This window comes from Botrytis cinerea, chromosome 6 (genome assembly GCF_000143535.2).
Source record: "Botrytis cinerea B05.10 chromosome 6, complete sequence".
Lineage (NCBI taxonomy): Eukaryota > Fungi > Ascomycota > Leotiomycetes > Helotiales > Sclerotiniaceae > Botrytis > Botrytis cinerea.
In genome coordinates, this window is record NC_037315.1 from 509,924 (window position 1) to 526,398 (window position 16,475).

Sequence of the window (16,475 nt, forward strand, 5' to 3'; positions counted from 1 at the left end):
AGATGTGCATCACATAGATAGATACAGAGATGTAATAGTAGTGTAAACACACACACACACACACACATATATATATATATATATATATCTAACAACAGAAAAACAGACAAAAACGAGAAAGAAAAAGAACACATACATACTCTATACACACTAACCCTAGTCCTAGCATCTCGGGTCTCCAGTTCTCTTCTAACTATCCGGTTGCTAACCTTATGATATGACATGATATGATATGATATGATAGATATTTAATTTAGTGGGAGAGGAGAGGCATATCAGATATGTGTATGTGTATGCATCTGGTTTCTAGATTGACTTTACAAGATCCAGATCGAAACCCCCATTTTAATTTTGATTTTAATACGGATTTTGATTTCAGATATCAGACATAGCTGGAAAAATACGGGGTTGCTAGTCTTGAGATTTCATTGTGCTTTTCCTTCATACTGATGCTATCTCAGACGTATGTATGTGTATTTGGGTTTAATACTAGGAAATAGAGCGAGCGAAGATGGTTCCAATATGTGTCTGGTCGGCGCTTGCCATGTTTGTTTGTTTATTCGTCGCGAGGTGAGAGAATTCGGAATGGAAAGAACAGTGCATGTGTGTGTGTAGATTATCGCATTGATTCATTATCCTATCCTATCCTATCCTATCCTATCCTATCCTATCCTATTTCATTTTATTTCATTTCGTCCTCGTTATCAAAGATGCATAATGACATATCTTATCCTATTGATCCATCCAGAGCAACCTTATCTTTTTCTCATTCCTTTCTTTCCCAGCCCCAGCCCCTCATCTATTCATTCATTCCATTCCATGAAAAAGTAAAACATTAAATCGGCCGTAACTCCCCATCTCCTTCCCATCCCATCCCATCCCATCCAATCCCATCATAACATAACACATCCCCCTTTCCCTAATCCTCCCCCTCAAACATACGTTCTCCTGTGACTTCCACTTCGTCTACTCCTGTGGCTTCCACTTCTGCGGTGACCATGTCTCGTCACATGGGTTTCCCTAACATAAACCTTCTCATCTCTCCTTCCCGATCTCTCATGCCCCTTACCCACCATACAAGCCAGCAAGCTCGTAATGAAAAAGAAAATGCAATTCATGATTCCAAACGCAAAGCACGCTTTCAGCATCGCGCACGTCTTGTCAACTTTGACACTCACACCGTTGATATTCGCGTTTCCAAATGCTCCGAAGTTGATGTAGTAGCCGGGAGTAGTGGTCAGGTGCGAGCAATCTGAGTTGGTGATGAAGCGGAGTTCGTAAACGCCGGCGATGAATGCCCCCACGAAACAGAGATCGATGAAGGAGACGAAGAGCGCGTTGGAGCGGGCGCGGTGGTAGGTGAAGAGGGTTGCGATGGCCCAGGCGCAGGCGAGCACCGAGACGATGAACAGCACTAGGATGTAGTTTGGAGTGAGCGCATTGTTGGATGCGTAAATATTGACGAAGAATGCGAGCATTCCTAATGTTGGGATCTAATGAGGAAGAAAAAAATTGTTAGTTAAATGTGAGGAGAGGGGGACTAATGAGTAATCGCATACCAGAGTTATGATCTCGCAGAATCGCCAAAAGGCGAAGAACATTCCGAAGAGCATGGTAAGGAGTTTTGTTTTATCTCTTCAGATTTTGGTCGAGAGGTGAGGAATATATTATTATTGATGCGACAGCGACGGTCAAATTTTTGCGATTATTTTTATATGTGATTATTGCGGTGGTGATATGGTTATGGTGGAAAAATAGCTTGGAGCTGAAGTCGGCTTATCTTATGCGACAACGACGATGACGATGATGAGGATGACGATGCTAGATGCCGAGTCCCAAACGTACGAATCAAATTCGCTTTCCACACAATGTGCTTGCTTACTCAATTCGCAAGCAGCAGGAAGACAAAAGCAGTGAATACTTGATAGATAAAAAGAAAGAAGAAGAAGAAAAACTTCGTCTAACAGAAGGTGCGAAGCTATGTCCTCTTATCAAATCCCAATCCCATTCATACCCACAGACACCGACTGAATGAATTGAGGTTGGGGATGGATTTGCCCTGCTTTTGGCTACGATGCAGCCTTGTTTTATTGTCCTATTTAGGGATGGATGGGGGGAGGTAGATGGTTGGTGGATATGGGTTCTTGGGTTTGGGGATGGGATGAGATGTGAATGGTGGGCTTTGCGTGTTTTGTTTGCCTGCTTGCTTGCTTACTTGCTACTTTCTTGCCTCGAGCTTGCTTGTCTGATTCCTTCGAGACGCAGAGGAAGAGTTGCAAGGGTGGAAAACAAGAATGTGGAGAGCAGGATGGATATGCGATGCGCTGGGTAAATGCTGACGACAAAAGTGACAAGGCTCGCTTTGGGAAAAGTTTCTTTTCTTTTCTTTTGCCTTGGGATCTGGATTTGGACGGGTCGCGTGTAACGGTAAGGGTAACGGTGTGTGAAATACGGAGTGATCTGTGAGGCTTTATATGACGTCGGTGAAGATCAGGTTGGGTTGATTTAGATTCTTATCGATAGCAGAATCTTGCTTGCTTGTTTGCTTGTTTGCTTGAATTGCGTAGTGGTTTAGATTATCTCGTCTCGTCTCGTCTCGTCTCGTCTCCTTTTCACACGATATACACTTCGCTATATTGTACGCGTACGGTACCGATGTCTGTACAGTCTACCATTCACAAAATGTGCACGTCAAAACACCAAATTAAAGAGATGGCTGGATTATGATGGGTTGTGATGGATTATAATGGGAATACAATCCTAGATACTGGATACTAGGCAAAAGAGTCCTTTGTATACATAATTAGACTATCTACGGACTATACCTACATTTACAAGCTGCATCCCGTTTTACATCACAAATTTACTACCAACTGACAGTTTTTACCCCCCTTCCCTCTCCCAAAATTCAATTTCGTTGCTCTCATAAAAATGGCGGGGTTGGGTTTAGTGTATCAAAATAAAAGAAGTGGCAGGTTATTGGCGCCCAAAGATCCTTGACTACTAGGTAAATGGTAAATGCAGGGTGACAACATCGGTTTTTAATATCCGATGAACTCGAAACAAAATCCAGATGTCAGTGAGAAGAGAAGGGAAAAAAAAAAGAAGAAAAAAAAGGCACCGAGATTATCATGTTGGAAGGAGATCTTGGGAAGCTGGGTAGTTGGGATAATCCAGTATTACATTTTGATCTAGGATCAATTGGATGTTGAGTCTAAAGTTTCATTATGTTTTTTGCCAACTCAACAATATGATTCGACTATTCTCGACTTTTCCAGGTACCGATGTACCGACAGGCACAGTGGTGGGGAATATCATATGTACCTATTCGTTGTACCTGTTCGCCGAGTTGATGAAACTTATTGCTTCATCGGCGGTGAATCGTCAAGAGCTTCCATAACTTGTTGTTGACTCCATTTTTCGCTCAATTTCTTCGCCTGATGTTTCAATTGCCCGAAAAGTGCAATTTGAGGGTTTAGTGCATGCTGCAGGCCAGGCTCGTACCGCTAGATCGATTGTTAGGTCCAGATTTAGTCAGATTTGTGACGGCAGCTCCAGTATTTCGCACGAGTCATGTTTGGATTAAGAAAAAAGGGTATCAACATTTTAGATCAGCCTTCTGCCAATTTCTGTTCGATCTTGGCCGTTTCAAACTTGCATCTGGGAAGCAATTGTTCAACTCCGCGAGGCGTCTTCGCCAACCGTATATCCTCTTGCTACACCACTTCTCCCTTCTTCAACAACCGCAGCAACTTCTCTTTCTCTGCCTTCATCAATAGCCTCTTTATCGTAGTCACTACCCAGGCCTGTCCAGGTCCGCTTCTCTCTTAGATATTCTGCACCAGGGCTAACCTCTCCATTGACGGTCGCCATTTCCATCTTTGCTCTCTTGACTAGTTTGTTTGATGCGTTGGGTTGTAAGCCATTTTCCAACGCTTTCTTGGGCTCTGAAGAAGTCGTCTGAGAGGAGCGCATAGGTCGAGAATGTGAGACATATCGGCCAGTTCGAAAATCGAATTCGGGAGGCATAGATTCTTCCTCGGAGTCTTCTGCGTCCTCGGTTGGATTTACTGCTTCAGAATCCTGAGTTTTTGTTTCAGTAGGGTCCGCAGACGAAGTAGGAACAGCATTAGCTTGCAGATTCAAAGCATTGAAGTCTGCAACCCAATCCCCACCCCAAACTCGCTCATCATCACTCTGCAGGGCCAATGCTAATTCGAAGGGTGTAATAACTGGTTTGAATAATGCTTCCCCTTCTACCAAACTACTCTCCCAGCATCCTACCACTACCCATCCATCAATCTCACTGAAATTCGCCAACTTCGCAGCATTGACCTTACCCACCACAAACGTGTAGGATTTCTTTCCCTTTGATCGTATGAGTGATGCCAAGGAATTGACCGTAGGTAGATAATTCGTTACGCTCAAGGTGTTTATCAGAATGCCAAATACTGAAGAAGAAGACTGCGATGTCAATAAGGCATATCTCCGCATGAGTGCTCTTGCTGTGTTCGTTTTCGTGGTTTCGTTTCCGGTCGTAGAATCCGTAGAATATATATGCATCTCTTTAACTCTACTCGACAACGTAAGTAGTAACGCAGATGGTGGCTCGCTAATGTGAAATAAACTATAATCCTTCATATCCACTCCTTCATCTAGCTTTCGATTCGGTATTGTGGCACTGGGATTGTGTGTGATTTCTGGCGCAAGTATATTTTCAAAGCCTCTATCTCGTAATTGGGCGACTAAAGATGAAATATGCGAATGATATGTGATATCAGCCATAATGACAATCTTTTCGGATTTCTCCTTGTATGTGTTTTCGAAAGCTTGAATGACGGATTCGAGGTTTAGTGGGCGAGATGTGAAGACGTAAATCACAGGCAATCGTGCGGTAGGAGATAGACAAGCGCGGCCATAATGAATGACGACCTGCGCATCGACATGCTCAGCGGCGATTTCATCCACACAACAAGATCCATAAGATGTATCTGCCAATATGTATAATTTATGTCGTACATTCGATGTCGCGACGTTCGCGGGTGGACTGCTGAAGTCGGTTTCTAGGCTCGAGCCTTCATCCTTTGGGATTCCGCTCGAACTTGGTTCCGCAGGTAATTTTCGAAGTCTACTCTCCAGTTCCTGGAAAACCCTAGGTGCATCTGATAACATTCCATCCGAAAATTGTAAAGCTATTTTCTTCCACCCTCCTTCTCGAATCTCATTCACCGTCCGCGAAATCTCGTAAACGTCGTACAACTCTTCGTCGGAAAGTTTAGGGAGGTCATCTTTTCTGATCGAAGGTGTGGGATCTTCGAATATATGTACCTCTGGAGTCGATAGAACTGGTGCGGTGGTTAGTTGTTCCATCGTTTTATTTCGTATGTCTGAGAAAATTCATATGGCGGGGTTGAAATTATATTGCCGTTTTCACGGCGGGGAAGGGCGGTGAGCATGGCAATATATTTTACCAAAGAGTCCACTCTCTTTCTCGCACCCTTTATTATTCTATCATGGATCGAAATGTCTACTTACTCACAGCGTACAGCTCAAAGTCAACAAATACGATCTCGAGAAGCTCTGTTGACGGCAGAGCTAGTCTTGCAGCGAGTGCTGACAATAGAATATCAAGATCCAACCATAGCGATTCTTGACACATCAACACTGATAGAGTCTTAGAAGTGAGCTTCGAGTCGTTTGAGTGGTTCTGATTCTGTTTTTACTCTGCCACTGTGTCGATGTAATCGTTTAAACGATCGATGATGAAGGTGGTATCAGATACCAGGAATTGATACTTCGCATTTGTGCATCGGTAGATACTGAGTCACGACATGAAATCTCTCTGCTCCTGGATCTGAAGCTGATACTCGTTGCAGACATTCCTGTTTTTGGTTCCGTCACATTCGGGTGATGGCAAGGGCTGTCAGCGAAGTACACGTGCTGTGCGAAAATTGCCAGAAGGGATTTCCGTTAAAGATGCTCATAGCATTGGCTCAAATATATCAATTCACCGTTCATTGTCTGGAGAGTTCCAGCGCAGGTTATAGTCATGATGCAAAAACGGTACACCAGCATCATATAGCTAGTTCACTAATTGACAAGCCGATCGATGAACAGTATTTAGAAGATTTACAGTAAAGGGGCTTGTGAGCCTTACCAGTTTTATAACAGGGGTTTTGGGTAATGCCACACTCAGGGGCGATAAGACGCCGTCGTTGTGCAGGGCAGTGCTGCTCAGCCCTGGCTTTACAGCGTTAACAGGTGGTTGGCAGAAAATCTATTAAAGATGATTTAAATATTCCTTCTTCACACTATACACATCCACAATGAGCTAATCGCCCTTTCTCTTCGTGAAACAATTCAGCGTTCCAATTATCAGCTCCATAATTCCTTCATTTTAGTATTTGTACGCTCATGGATTATTCGAAAGTCTCCTCAATGGAAAAACGTAAAGTCTCATCAACATCCGTCTATGGCATTGATGATTCCCAGATCCCCGAACCTCGGTGCTTTGCGTCAGGTGCTCCAAAGCATTTCCCACGCCGCGAGGGGAAAGAGATTACCGATGCAGATTGGCCTGGTCTCAAATCGATCATCCATCGTCTGTACATCATCGAGAATTTGACATTCCCCAAAGTCAAAGAAACGCTCCATTTAGAGCTGGGATATAACATCACGTGAGTCTAATTCGCAATCAACTTCGCTCATTTTGATTGAAATTGAGAAGTCAGATCTGACGAAAATAGGAAACGACAATTTACTAGAAAAATCGAAGTCTGGGGCTTCAGAAAGAACTTTAGGAAAAGTGAAAGAGATGATATTGTGAAGAGTGGAGAAATTCCTCAAAGATTTATACACGACTCGCGAATAACCCAAAAACGAATCGAGCGCTTGCGGAAAAGGAATGGTGTACAAATGCGCCCAGGAATTGAAAGCGAAGATGACGAGATATTTTTCGTACAGAACCAGGACGTTTCCAAAAAAACGAACGCACCCCAAGAAGCTTCATTGGACGTTGAATCCTGCTATGCCATGATCGGGGACCAAAACACACCACTTCAAAACCACGACATGATCATTAAACAGACACCTATTTCAGAGTTTCGTCATGACATAGTCACACCCAATATCGAAGATCAATGTTCTTTCGGTCAGTCTGCTGAAGATGATTTCGAACATTCATGGTTGGCTGAATTATTTGTGCAGCTCGAGACTGCAGAGATAATTGCGTCCACAAGTCTTGATAATGAAACCGAGCAGGGTGTAAAAGAAACACAACACCTATCTAGAACTGAACTGAAGGAACCTTCCAGACCATATAGTAGCACTTCATCATGCGGTGGGTCTTTCCTGGCTCAAGCACGTAGCCACTCTTCACATCACCATTCCGCTAGGAGTACCTCGCTACAATCCCACAATCCAGGAATGCATCAACTATACTGGAGTCCCCTATTTGAGATTAACATCTTCCCAACATTGAGAAACTTCAATAAACGATCACAAGAGAGCTGGTTCCATTTATTTGCATCATTCAAAAGAGAGTCAATAGTGTGTAAGGAGAAATTTTCAAAATTGAAAAGAGTGTTGCCACCGAATTCTCCGGCAATCATTTCAACCTTAGAGTGCATGGCTTTTGTGTATCACCAACTCGGCTACAGCAGAGAATTCGAGATGACATGCAGAACTCTCTTGTATGCAAGACAAAACGAACAATGTCCTAACACATACAAAATGGTAGAAATATGTCTTTGGATTGTCGATTCCTACATTGTTTCACATGATCTAAAGATCGGGATGAATTTGCATACCATCCTACATCCAAGGATAGAAAATGCTATGGATTCTCGACATCCATTACATATTCATTCATCTTACTTGATGGCCGAAATTCTTTATCGTCTTTGCCAGTATAACGAAGCTGAAGCTACAATCCGCCCCGTAATGCAGATAGCTTTGGCCGCATTAGGGCCCAACCATCATTTAACTATAAGAGTAATGAATTTACTCTGTTGGATTCTGCGAAAAAATGGCTCTCTAGCAGAGGCCGATAAGCTTGCTAGGTACTGTCTTCAAGTTTTGGATAAGTCGGAATTGCTCGTGGCTTGGCTGAGATGCGCAGAAATACTCATGCAAATATTGGAAACTAGGGGACTTTACAACGAAAGTGCCAATCTGTGTCATCGTATATTTGAGTTAGCAGTCGAAGCGTTTGATAATAAAAAGTATACATCCTTTCTTTATCACACGAAAATGGCCAGAGCCCTCTTGAAACAAAATGAGGCATCAAAGGCAGTTGATATGCTAAAGGGCATCCAAAATTCCCCTTACGCAAATGGAGGGAAGAAAATATTTATAGAGGTAGAGTTTAAAGTTGTCTTAGGTAGCGCTCTTTGGAAACGGGGAAGTGTCTGGGAAGCTATAGTCTGCTTCAAAGAATTACTGAAGTCAACGGTCAGAATGTACGGATGGGACCATTCAGTTGTTTTTGTACACTGCAAGATGATTGTAAATTGCTTGGTACAGCTTTTACAATATGATGAAGCTTTGAAGTTTTTTGAGAGATTTCTGGAAAAATGTAGAGGTTTTGTTAAGCAGGGCTCATCCATTGCGGGATGGATTGGTGAAATCGAAGATAGGATGTACAAAATGCAAGGAGAGGGTAGAGATGGCGACAGCAGTATTTCTGAAGATTATGAGGAAGACGAAACATGTTTTGAAAACACTGAGATGAAAGATTATGATATTCGTGAAGAAGGAAACGATGACGAGGTTCAATTTGAGGGTCGTGGGCCAAGGTTGGATGATATATTCAATACGGAACGAGACATCTCTAAGGACATAACCTTTGAGGAGCTAGGTCTTGAAGATATCTTAGCATAGTATAGGGTAATAATAGAGGAGCTTAATAAACTTGCACAATGGTATCCCAAAAGTTGAAAGTTTTGGTCAACTAGCACAAACAAGCTAGTCGCGCAACAATGCATGCACATGCCATTTCCCGACTTACAATAGCTTAACCTCTGGTATTACGAGTACGATGTGAGCTTGGCTTTTGATAATCCCAACGCCAGAAACTGTTTCTTTGCGTAGTTGACTGACACTGGGCCATAGCCTTGATTTAAGAGGAAAAAACACCATAAATGACCTATGATTTCGAGATATATCTGACTTGCAGGATTGCAAACAGTCTTTGGCATAAGCAGGGCTAGATGTATACTTTCCGCTCTCGGACTCCCGGCAGGATAGTTATGTGGCGTGTGAATTCAATATCTCAGGAGAATAACTATGGTTTCCTAATTTTTATCCCATTCAAAACGTGAGAATCTCTTATCATTATTGTTCTTCTTGGATGGCGTCAGATTCGGACTCTTAAGCATTCATCTTGCGCTTTCCTGTAATCCCTCTACACCCCCCCAAAAGAATCTATCTCACGACAGTCTTGCACATCACACCACTTGCAAGAGTTCTATGTTTCAATATTGAATTCATACAAATACATGTCGTATCTATTCGTCATCACCCATGACCTTTTTCTCCTCCCCCTGCTCCCAGCCCCTCTCTAGAAGTTTCGTTCATCAAGCATTCCCAACCAGCATATCCTCCCAACCCAAACCAAGATTAAAGAAATAGACGCCAAAGCTTTCCATCTACAAGTAGTTCCAAATTTCAAACGTCCCGACAGATCTATGATTTTCTTTCGGAGAATAGAATGAAGCTGATGAATATAAACAGGAAAATTCCCCAGGAAAAGAAAGAAAGAAAGCCTGGGAAAACAGAAGGACAATAAAGAAGAAAAAAAGAAAAAATCCACCATGACACCCCCAAAGCAACCATTGAATTTTGGGTATCCATAGAATGATCTACCGAATCTGATCAGAACACATTGAATCAGATCGGGTTAGAAAGAAAAAGAGAAAAAAAAAAGAGGGAGAGAAAAGAAGAAATAATGTAAGGAGAAGAAAAATTGATGTTCTAATGCGATGCGTCCCTCAAGCCTGCTCGTCGAAATCCCGAATGTGCTTAGTGTACATCCCTTGCTGACCGGAAAGTTGTGCATTTCTTCCTTTCTGATGGCCCTTGTAATTCTCAACAGGACTACTATTTCCACTGCTACTCCAAACCGGGTCTTCTAATTTCTCAATTCCAGGTGCATATCCAGTATTGCTTCGTTGCGGAAGGCCAGGAGGATGAGAAGAAATTACAGGAGAGGCGACTGGAGTAGAAGAAGCGCTTTTGTGAATTCTCAATCCCATTATTTCTCCCTCATTGCCCGAGGGTGCGAAATAAGAAGGATTTTGGTGCGTAGGTGTTTTAGCACGAGATTGATGACTAGAAGAACCATTGCGGCTTGAACTTGGGTAGTTGCGTGTAGATCCATAAGAGGAAGAAGGGGTTTGCGGAAGAGGTGATTTGGGGGGGAGAGACGGTGGGTAGTTGTTGGGGGTGGTATAGTATTTGTCGGATGATCTTGAGGAATATTGTGGATCAATGGCTTGTTTTGGAGGGGCAGGGAAAAGTGAGACGGTCTTCGGTGTTGGTGATTGTCTAGCCTTGGGAGATATATCTCGTGTGCGGATGCTCAAGTTTTCCGGTCGTTGAATAGTCTGGTAACTTGCTTTGCTCTCAGTGACAGATACAGCAGTTGAGGTACGAGCGGTATCCATGTCATTGGCAGTTTCTGCTTCAGAAAATGTGGTTGTTCTAGCCATACTCTCGTAGCTAGAGACGGAAGACAAAGATCTACCTGTGGCAGTCGGCTCGAGTCTCTCTGGTACAGAATCAAGTCCATTGTTTTCAAAGTTTGATTGCTTTCGCCATGCTGAAGACACGGTCCAGCAATGACTTCGACTGTGTTCAGCTTGCTGTCTGAGTGATTGGTCCTCAATCCATGCAGGTTGTTGCTCTATTCTGCCGGACAAGAAGTATTCGACTTCGTCGGAATAATCTAATCCTGGGGTGTCAACAACGAGTGTTGATAAAGTCTGCAAGATGAAATAAACAAGAACCCAGCGGGCTCTACGAGCGCTTCTTGGATCATATTCGCCGATTCTGTCTGTCTTCTCCCATTGCATATACGCTTCCACCATTTCATTGCCCTCGTATTCGTCTCCAAGGAGAAAAATATTTGTTGCCTCAGTATATGCTAGAGCAGATTTTCTAGCTTCCAATGGTGTGATTCTCCCTAGAGTAGGTGGACACGATTGTGGCAGTTGAGCATAGGGATGGGGAATGGAAGGAATATTGTGATGACTGTCGAATCGCTCGATCAGACCGACGAAATCACAGTCATGGCTATTAGGACGAAAATCTGGAGAACCAAGGCGAACGATGTTGGACCTGCGACTGTTAATCTTGGATGAGCCATTCCAGACAACTTTTCGATCAACTAGATAATCATAAAGTGCATAGAAATCGGTGGCGAGAGTTCTGACGATAAGTCTTGTAAGCCACCCATCGACGTTCCTAGAATCCGGCGGCATAGGAGGCCACGTTCCAAACATATCCGAGTAATGGTCGCGAAAGAATCCCTGGAGTCTGACAAAAGCCTCACGAGAGCTTACGCCATGATGACCTAAAGCTTCTGGCCAGTAGGATCCGTAGTCAAACCTAGCCAACAAATCCTCACAATAAGCTACCTGACTTAAAGTTTCGACGCTGGCCTTATCAAGCATCAGCTTTGTAGCTGGTGAAACACTCTTCCAGCTGGGTAATGAGGCAACTTGGTTATACATTCCTGCACAGTGTACAAATGCCTCGTGCCATCCTTGCTGCCAGTGTATTTTCTTGTGTTCGCTCCAGATTAACGTGCTACAAGCCAACTCCGGGTCATCACGAAGATCGTGCCATCCCATTGACTTCGTGTAAGTGACTGGAATATGTGACAGGTTCTGGTTCCGAGGCATGATTGCCAAGAAGCGCTCGAATACATCGGTGATTGCTTGATGCAAGGTGTATCCAACAATTCCTTTGCCGGAACATACAGCAAAGACATTTCTCCAGGAAAGCTTATATCTTAGTAAATCCTGCCTTGAAACATTTCCAGCAGATGGTAGTACAAATCTATACGAGATTTGGGAGGAGTCGAAACTTTTACTGGATTCGGATCCTGGAGGAGTCGGTTGTCGAGGTCTTTGAGGCCCATTTCGGTAGGATTCGGAGATGCTCATGTTATCGATATCGTCTGTCAAACCGTCGCGAAGTAGTGAATCTACTAATGGGGATCCTATTGTTTCGATCAAATGAGAGCCCAGTCTAAAAGCGGGTTGTGGTATCTCATTGTCTTCTGCCTCACTGGCGTAAAACACCAAAGCGTCTCCTTTTGTGTCCCAAAGATCTGGATCTCTGACATCAAGTTTATCCCACAATACAACTGGTTGTCCTTTTCGTCTCCACAACTTCATTTTTTGAGGTAGTGGCGGAGCGTCTCCCTTGAGAGCTCTACCTCGCTTGTAGGATGGCTGGCTTTCATGACTGGGGGCTCGTCTTAAGGGGCTGGTAGGTCGCTGATTCATATAGTGCATTCCGTCTGCTGCCAATTCATGCTTCTCCTCTCCATTTGGTGTTGTGGGTGGGGTTTCATTTGGTACGTCTTTGCCTTTCTTCTTTTTGAAAACGTTTGCGAAATTGTGACGGAAACTCTCGCTGCTCTTCTCCATCTTTGAACGAAAAGCTGATTTTTCGATTCCAGAGGTTTCGATGATCGGCATCTCAGGTCTTCTGATTCGAGCATAGCCAGGATTGAATTCGGGTTCATAGTGACCGCTGTTGAGTGATCTCGCTGAAGGATCATCTGATTTCATAAAATCATGATGATCTGAGAAATTTACTGAAGCGCCATTATCCATTCCATGAAAATCGGAGATTGATGGATCGGATTTGAAGGAGGGGGTACGCTCTTTTCCTTTGAGTGTGTCATCTTTGTTCAGGTAGTCATATCCTGCTTTGTTGTTCTTGTCCACCTTGACCTTCCTAACATAGGCTGATCGTCCAGACATGACGACTATTGGCCTGTCGAAAGAGGTTTGTGTTGTTCAACAGGTGGATGGCGAGAGTTGAGTTGGAAGTTTGAGAAGTGCAATAAGAGTTTCGAGTGGAACTCAAGTAGTTGGTTTTGGTATGTGAATCATCCAGTAAATTTCGAAAGCAAAGGCAGTAAAACAACTGAGCCCTGCAAAGAAAAATTGAATGTAGTGAATAAGAGGTAAATGGATTGCCAGATGAAGTCGAACTGCCCTTCACAAAGAGTGAATAGAGCAACTCTTTTCGGTCTATTAAATTTGTAGATAGGAATTATTTGGTTAGAAGAGCAAGACGGTATTGCTTTTCAATTAATTATTGTTGCGTGGGTGTTGTGATATTCGGACATATAGTTGTTCCGAAATAAGAGGTTATTCGGATGGAACTTAGACTTCACTGTCGCCATTCACTCCAGACAAGGACAACCAAAACACACTTCCAAGGAACTTCCAAAGTGAAGACACTCAGCTCCCATACCAAGATCTAAATATATATGAATCGAAGAGCGGCCGGTATAATTAGGGTTAGGCGACTTTTCAACACTCCGAAGATGCTGTGATGCTCAGAGAACTAAAATATAATGATACAGAACGAGAGGAAACGAAACAAGTGAAGTCAATGTTGAAACTTTTCCAACTGGATGATGGTGGGGAAGAGAGGTAAGTTGTACTGGGGAATGACACAAGGATTAGGATGATGATTGCTCTTAGTCTATTGCTTTTTTTCTTTCAAGGCTGACAATGTACTACCAGGAAAGAGCTTCCTTTTCCCCATGCAATGTGTGAGATTTGACATGAATGATATGATCTTGCATATGAACTGGGGGTCAAGATACATGAGTTGCGCTCGTAGTCGAGCTAGTCGCACGAAGAAGGAAACTTTATAACTGGATCCTCTGGTGGAGCATCTCGATATTGGCAGTCCCCCGCAACTTTGGTATGGCACCCCTCTCTGCTTTCCGTCCCCTTGGTATCCTTTATCTGACGGAAGAGACTGGATAGGTTAGGCTGATTCAAAACGGAAGACGGAATACCACGCATTCCAAGAAGCTAACGGTGGACTCAAGGGCTAGAATATGAGACCTTGTAACCTTTATTGGTTTATATGGGAATGTCTGAACTAGAAACTCAGAAGATTTTTGCTTTTCCCAACCCTAATAATACTCTGTAGGTTATCTTTCAGATCAGCACCTAAAAAGACTATAGGGTTTTTAGGGCTTTTGTCTTTTCGATAACCTCATTTACTTATTAATTACAAGAATCATTTGAATTTGAATCAACCAAAGCTATTCTGAAGTCTTCGAGTATAACATTGGGAGCTTAGGTATAACATTTGAAGCTTAAGCATAAAACTTGAAGCTTAAGCCATGATTAATCTTGAGTGTAATTAGTTGAAAGGTGTGCTGCGTTGCTATATTGTTCAAGAGAATTGGATTGGTTATACACACCACTATGATGTTCTTACCGAAAATGGTTTAACGGGATTGTAAAGATCGATAAGGGGCTTGGCGTTTAGCTGCTTTTTTTCCAGACAGATGCTTTCGTTTATATCCAATGAGTGGTTCATGTACGAGGTATGTATTCAAGGATACAGCGAAGCACACACACACATACCAATGTCGAAGGCAGGATTCGTCAGGTCGGCGTCGCTTGGGGGTCGAGGAAGAGGCATGTGAAGGAAGCAAGACAACGCTTCCGGATAGGTATGCATAAAGTAAGCATAAGGCAAGAGGAGCAGGTCGACGGCACCGTTCAGTCTGCCGAGCTATGGACTCCCGAGCTTCCCCTACGAGCATCCTTATACTAGACTTTTCCCTTGCTATCACTTACCACAATTGCCTTTTTTCATTGTTTGTTTACAATTTCGAAATCTTGAAGCAGGCGAGCATCATTCCTTTTCTTACTCAATGCAATTTCAAATCCGTTCCCAGGCCGCACCTCGCAGCACTTATCCGTTATCTATGTCAATTTCAGTGGGTTTGTCTTGATTTATCCATGATGTTTGCATTTACGATCTCCACTCTGGTGACAGGGTAGGCACGATACGTCCAGCCCCGCTGTCTGCCCTGGATTGTTTATGGGTTTAGAACCTTTTAGAGCTTCGATTGCATGAAACATCCGGAGGGGGATCAGGAAGGCCTGGGGAGAATGAATAGGAGGTCTCTTCCACATGGTTCATCTTATCTCATGTGCTTACCGTGTTATTTGTAAGGACAGCTTCACAATTGGCCCGTCGAAATTGAACTTGACTTCGTGCCTGTATGGATTTATGGCTCCGTTCGCTGTCGTTTCTGAACCATTGTGCAGCGTTCCATCGAGGTAGCGACGTAGTGGCAATTAACTAGACCTCCTGCACTTTCGCAATTCGGCCCCGAACAAATGATCGAGGAGAACGCCTTCTCGACCTACCTAGCTACCTAGCTAGCCACCTGGACATCATGGCAAGATCGGTCTGATCCAATCGGGTCTCTTTATCGACGATGATAAGAAGTGCATGCTGGGAAGTTTCTCCTAACTGTTGTCAATAAGATGGGCTAATCAATTCAACTCATCGCGTTTCGAATTTCATCTATTTAACATTTGGTACCGAAATTTACGTGTACTTGGCTTACATTGCTAACATATTTGGTCTTCGGACAAACCCCAGCAAAGTATTCACGTCCGACGACTGTCCGGATTCATTTAATGCTACTTGTTATCTCGGTATCCAGACCCGGATCTAGGAGAATATCACGGATGGCAGGGTCAAACCCCGTCAAACGTCAAGTATTTGAGAACAAACACCGTCGGAGCCTCATTCCCCTTTCTATCATCATCGTACGAGGGACTTGTTACATTTGTACGAGGTACTGCACGTCAGCATTCGTATCCACTATGCATGGTCAACACAATGTACACTCGCTGTCCGTTACACATTCAGGCATTCACTCACCTAACCTTCCATTTCTCAAGTCTCAGCTCATCCCATCGTCAATTGTTCGCATTGGAAAATCAAGGAATCGAATCTCAACTCAACGTTATACAGCATGAGTTTCCCATTCCCAATGCGTGCATCTGCCAGCTTGTTGTCAAGCCATCCATCCAAAAAGAATCGATTTGCCCCGCCGCTATACGCGTAAGACCTCCAATTTCTTCTTAGCGGGCAGCTTACCATGTAAGTGCGTCAGTTGTGAGCGATGTCACATCCCATTATGGCAGTACCCTCCAGCCTTCCCGTGATAAGGCAATCCCCACAGCTTACAACGTTTTACTTCTCTGAAAGCGGCAGGTAGTCGTTCCAATGTTTCTCTGCTCTGCCGGGAGAAAATCAAACAACATTGCATATCTTGGCAGCATTGGAGAGAAGTCTACTCCTTTGTTCTAGGAGCAAGAACTCGCTCATATTTCAATTATGATTTTCCAAAGGCCCACAAGGCATTGATCACATCAGGGTCTCTTTGAAAATCAATGATAAACATG

At 43.5% G+C, this 16,475-nt stretch overlaps 5 protein-coding genes across 5 annotated transcripts; 2 read left to right on the plus strand and 3 right to left on the minus strand.

The window, feature by feature from the left end:
- Positions 1-608: 608 nt before the first annotated feature.
- BCIN_06g01430 (hypothetical protein) lies at positions 609-1,961 on the minus strand. Its single transcript, XM_024693342.1, has 2 exons — positions 1,560-1,961; positions 609-1,493 (listed from the first exon to the last, which is right to left on the minus strand). The coding sequence occupies exons 1-2, from the start codon at positions 1,611-1,613 to the stop codon at positions 933-935; spliced, it is 615 nt and encodes a 204-aa protein (XP_024549128.1). The 5' UTR covers positions 1,614-1,961; the 3' UTR covers positions 609-932.
- A 766-nt stretch (positions 1,962-2,727) lies between these two features.
- BCIN_06g01440 (hypothetical protein) lies at positions 2,728-5,729 on the minus strand. Its single transcript, XM_001560245.2, has 2 exons — positions 5,536-5,729; positions 2,728-5,345 (listed from the first exon to the last, which is right to left on the minus strand). The coding sequence occupies exons 1-2, from the start codon at positions 5,657-5,659 to the stop codon at positions 3,676-3,678; spliced, it is 1,794 nt and encodes a 597-aa protein (XP_001560295.2). The 5' UTR covers positions 5,660-5,729; the 3' UTR covers positions 2,728-3,675.
- A 430-nt stretch (positions 5,730-6,159) lies between these two features.
- BCIN_06g01450 (hypothetical protein) lies at positions 6,160-8,918 on the plus strand. Its single transcript, XM_024693343.1, has 2 exons — positions 6,160-6,677; positions 6,747-8,918. Exons 1-2 carry the CDS (start codon positions 6,415-6,417, stop codon positions 8,878-8,880), a joined length of 2,397 nt encoding a protein of 798 aa, XP_024549129.1. The 5' UTR covers positions 6,160-6,414; the 3' UTR covers positions 8,881-8,918.
- A 538-nt stretch (positions 8,919-9,456) lies between these two features.
- On the minus strand, positions 9,457-13,308 carry BCIN_06g01460 (hypothetical protein). The gene has a single exon (XM_001560248.2). The coding sequence runs from the start codon at positions 12,993-12,995 to the stop codon at positions 9,990-9,992; it is 3,006 nt and encodes a 1,001-aa protein (XP_001560298.1). The 5' UTR covers positions 12,996-13,308; the 3' UTR covers positions 9,457-9,989.
- Positions 13,309-13,337: 29 nt separating this feature from the next.
- Positions 13,338-14,299, plus strand: BCIN_06g01470 (hypothetical protein). The gene is made up of 4 exons (XM_024693344.1): positions 13,338-13,540; positions 13,607-13,676; positions 13,770-13,953; positions 14,019-14,299. Exons 2-3 carry the CDS (start codon positions 13,658-13,660, stop codon positions 13,901-13,903), a joined length of 153 nt encoding a protein of 50 aa, XP_024549130.1. The 5' UTR covers positions 13,338-13,540; positions 13,607-13,657; the 3' UTR covers positions 13,904-13,953; positions 14,019-14,299.
- The last annotated feature ends 2,176 nt before the right edge of the window (positions 14,300-16,475 follow it).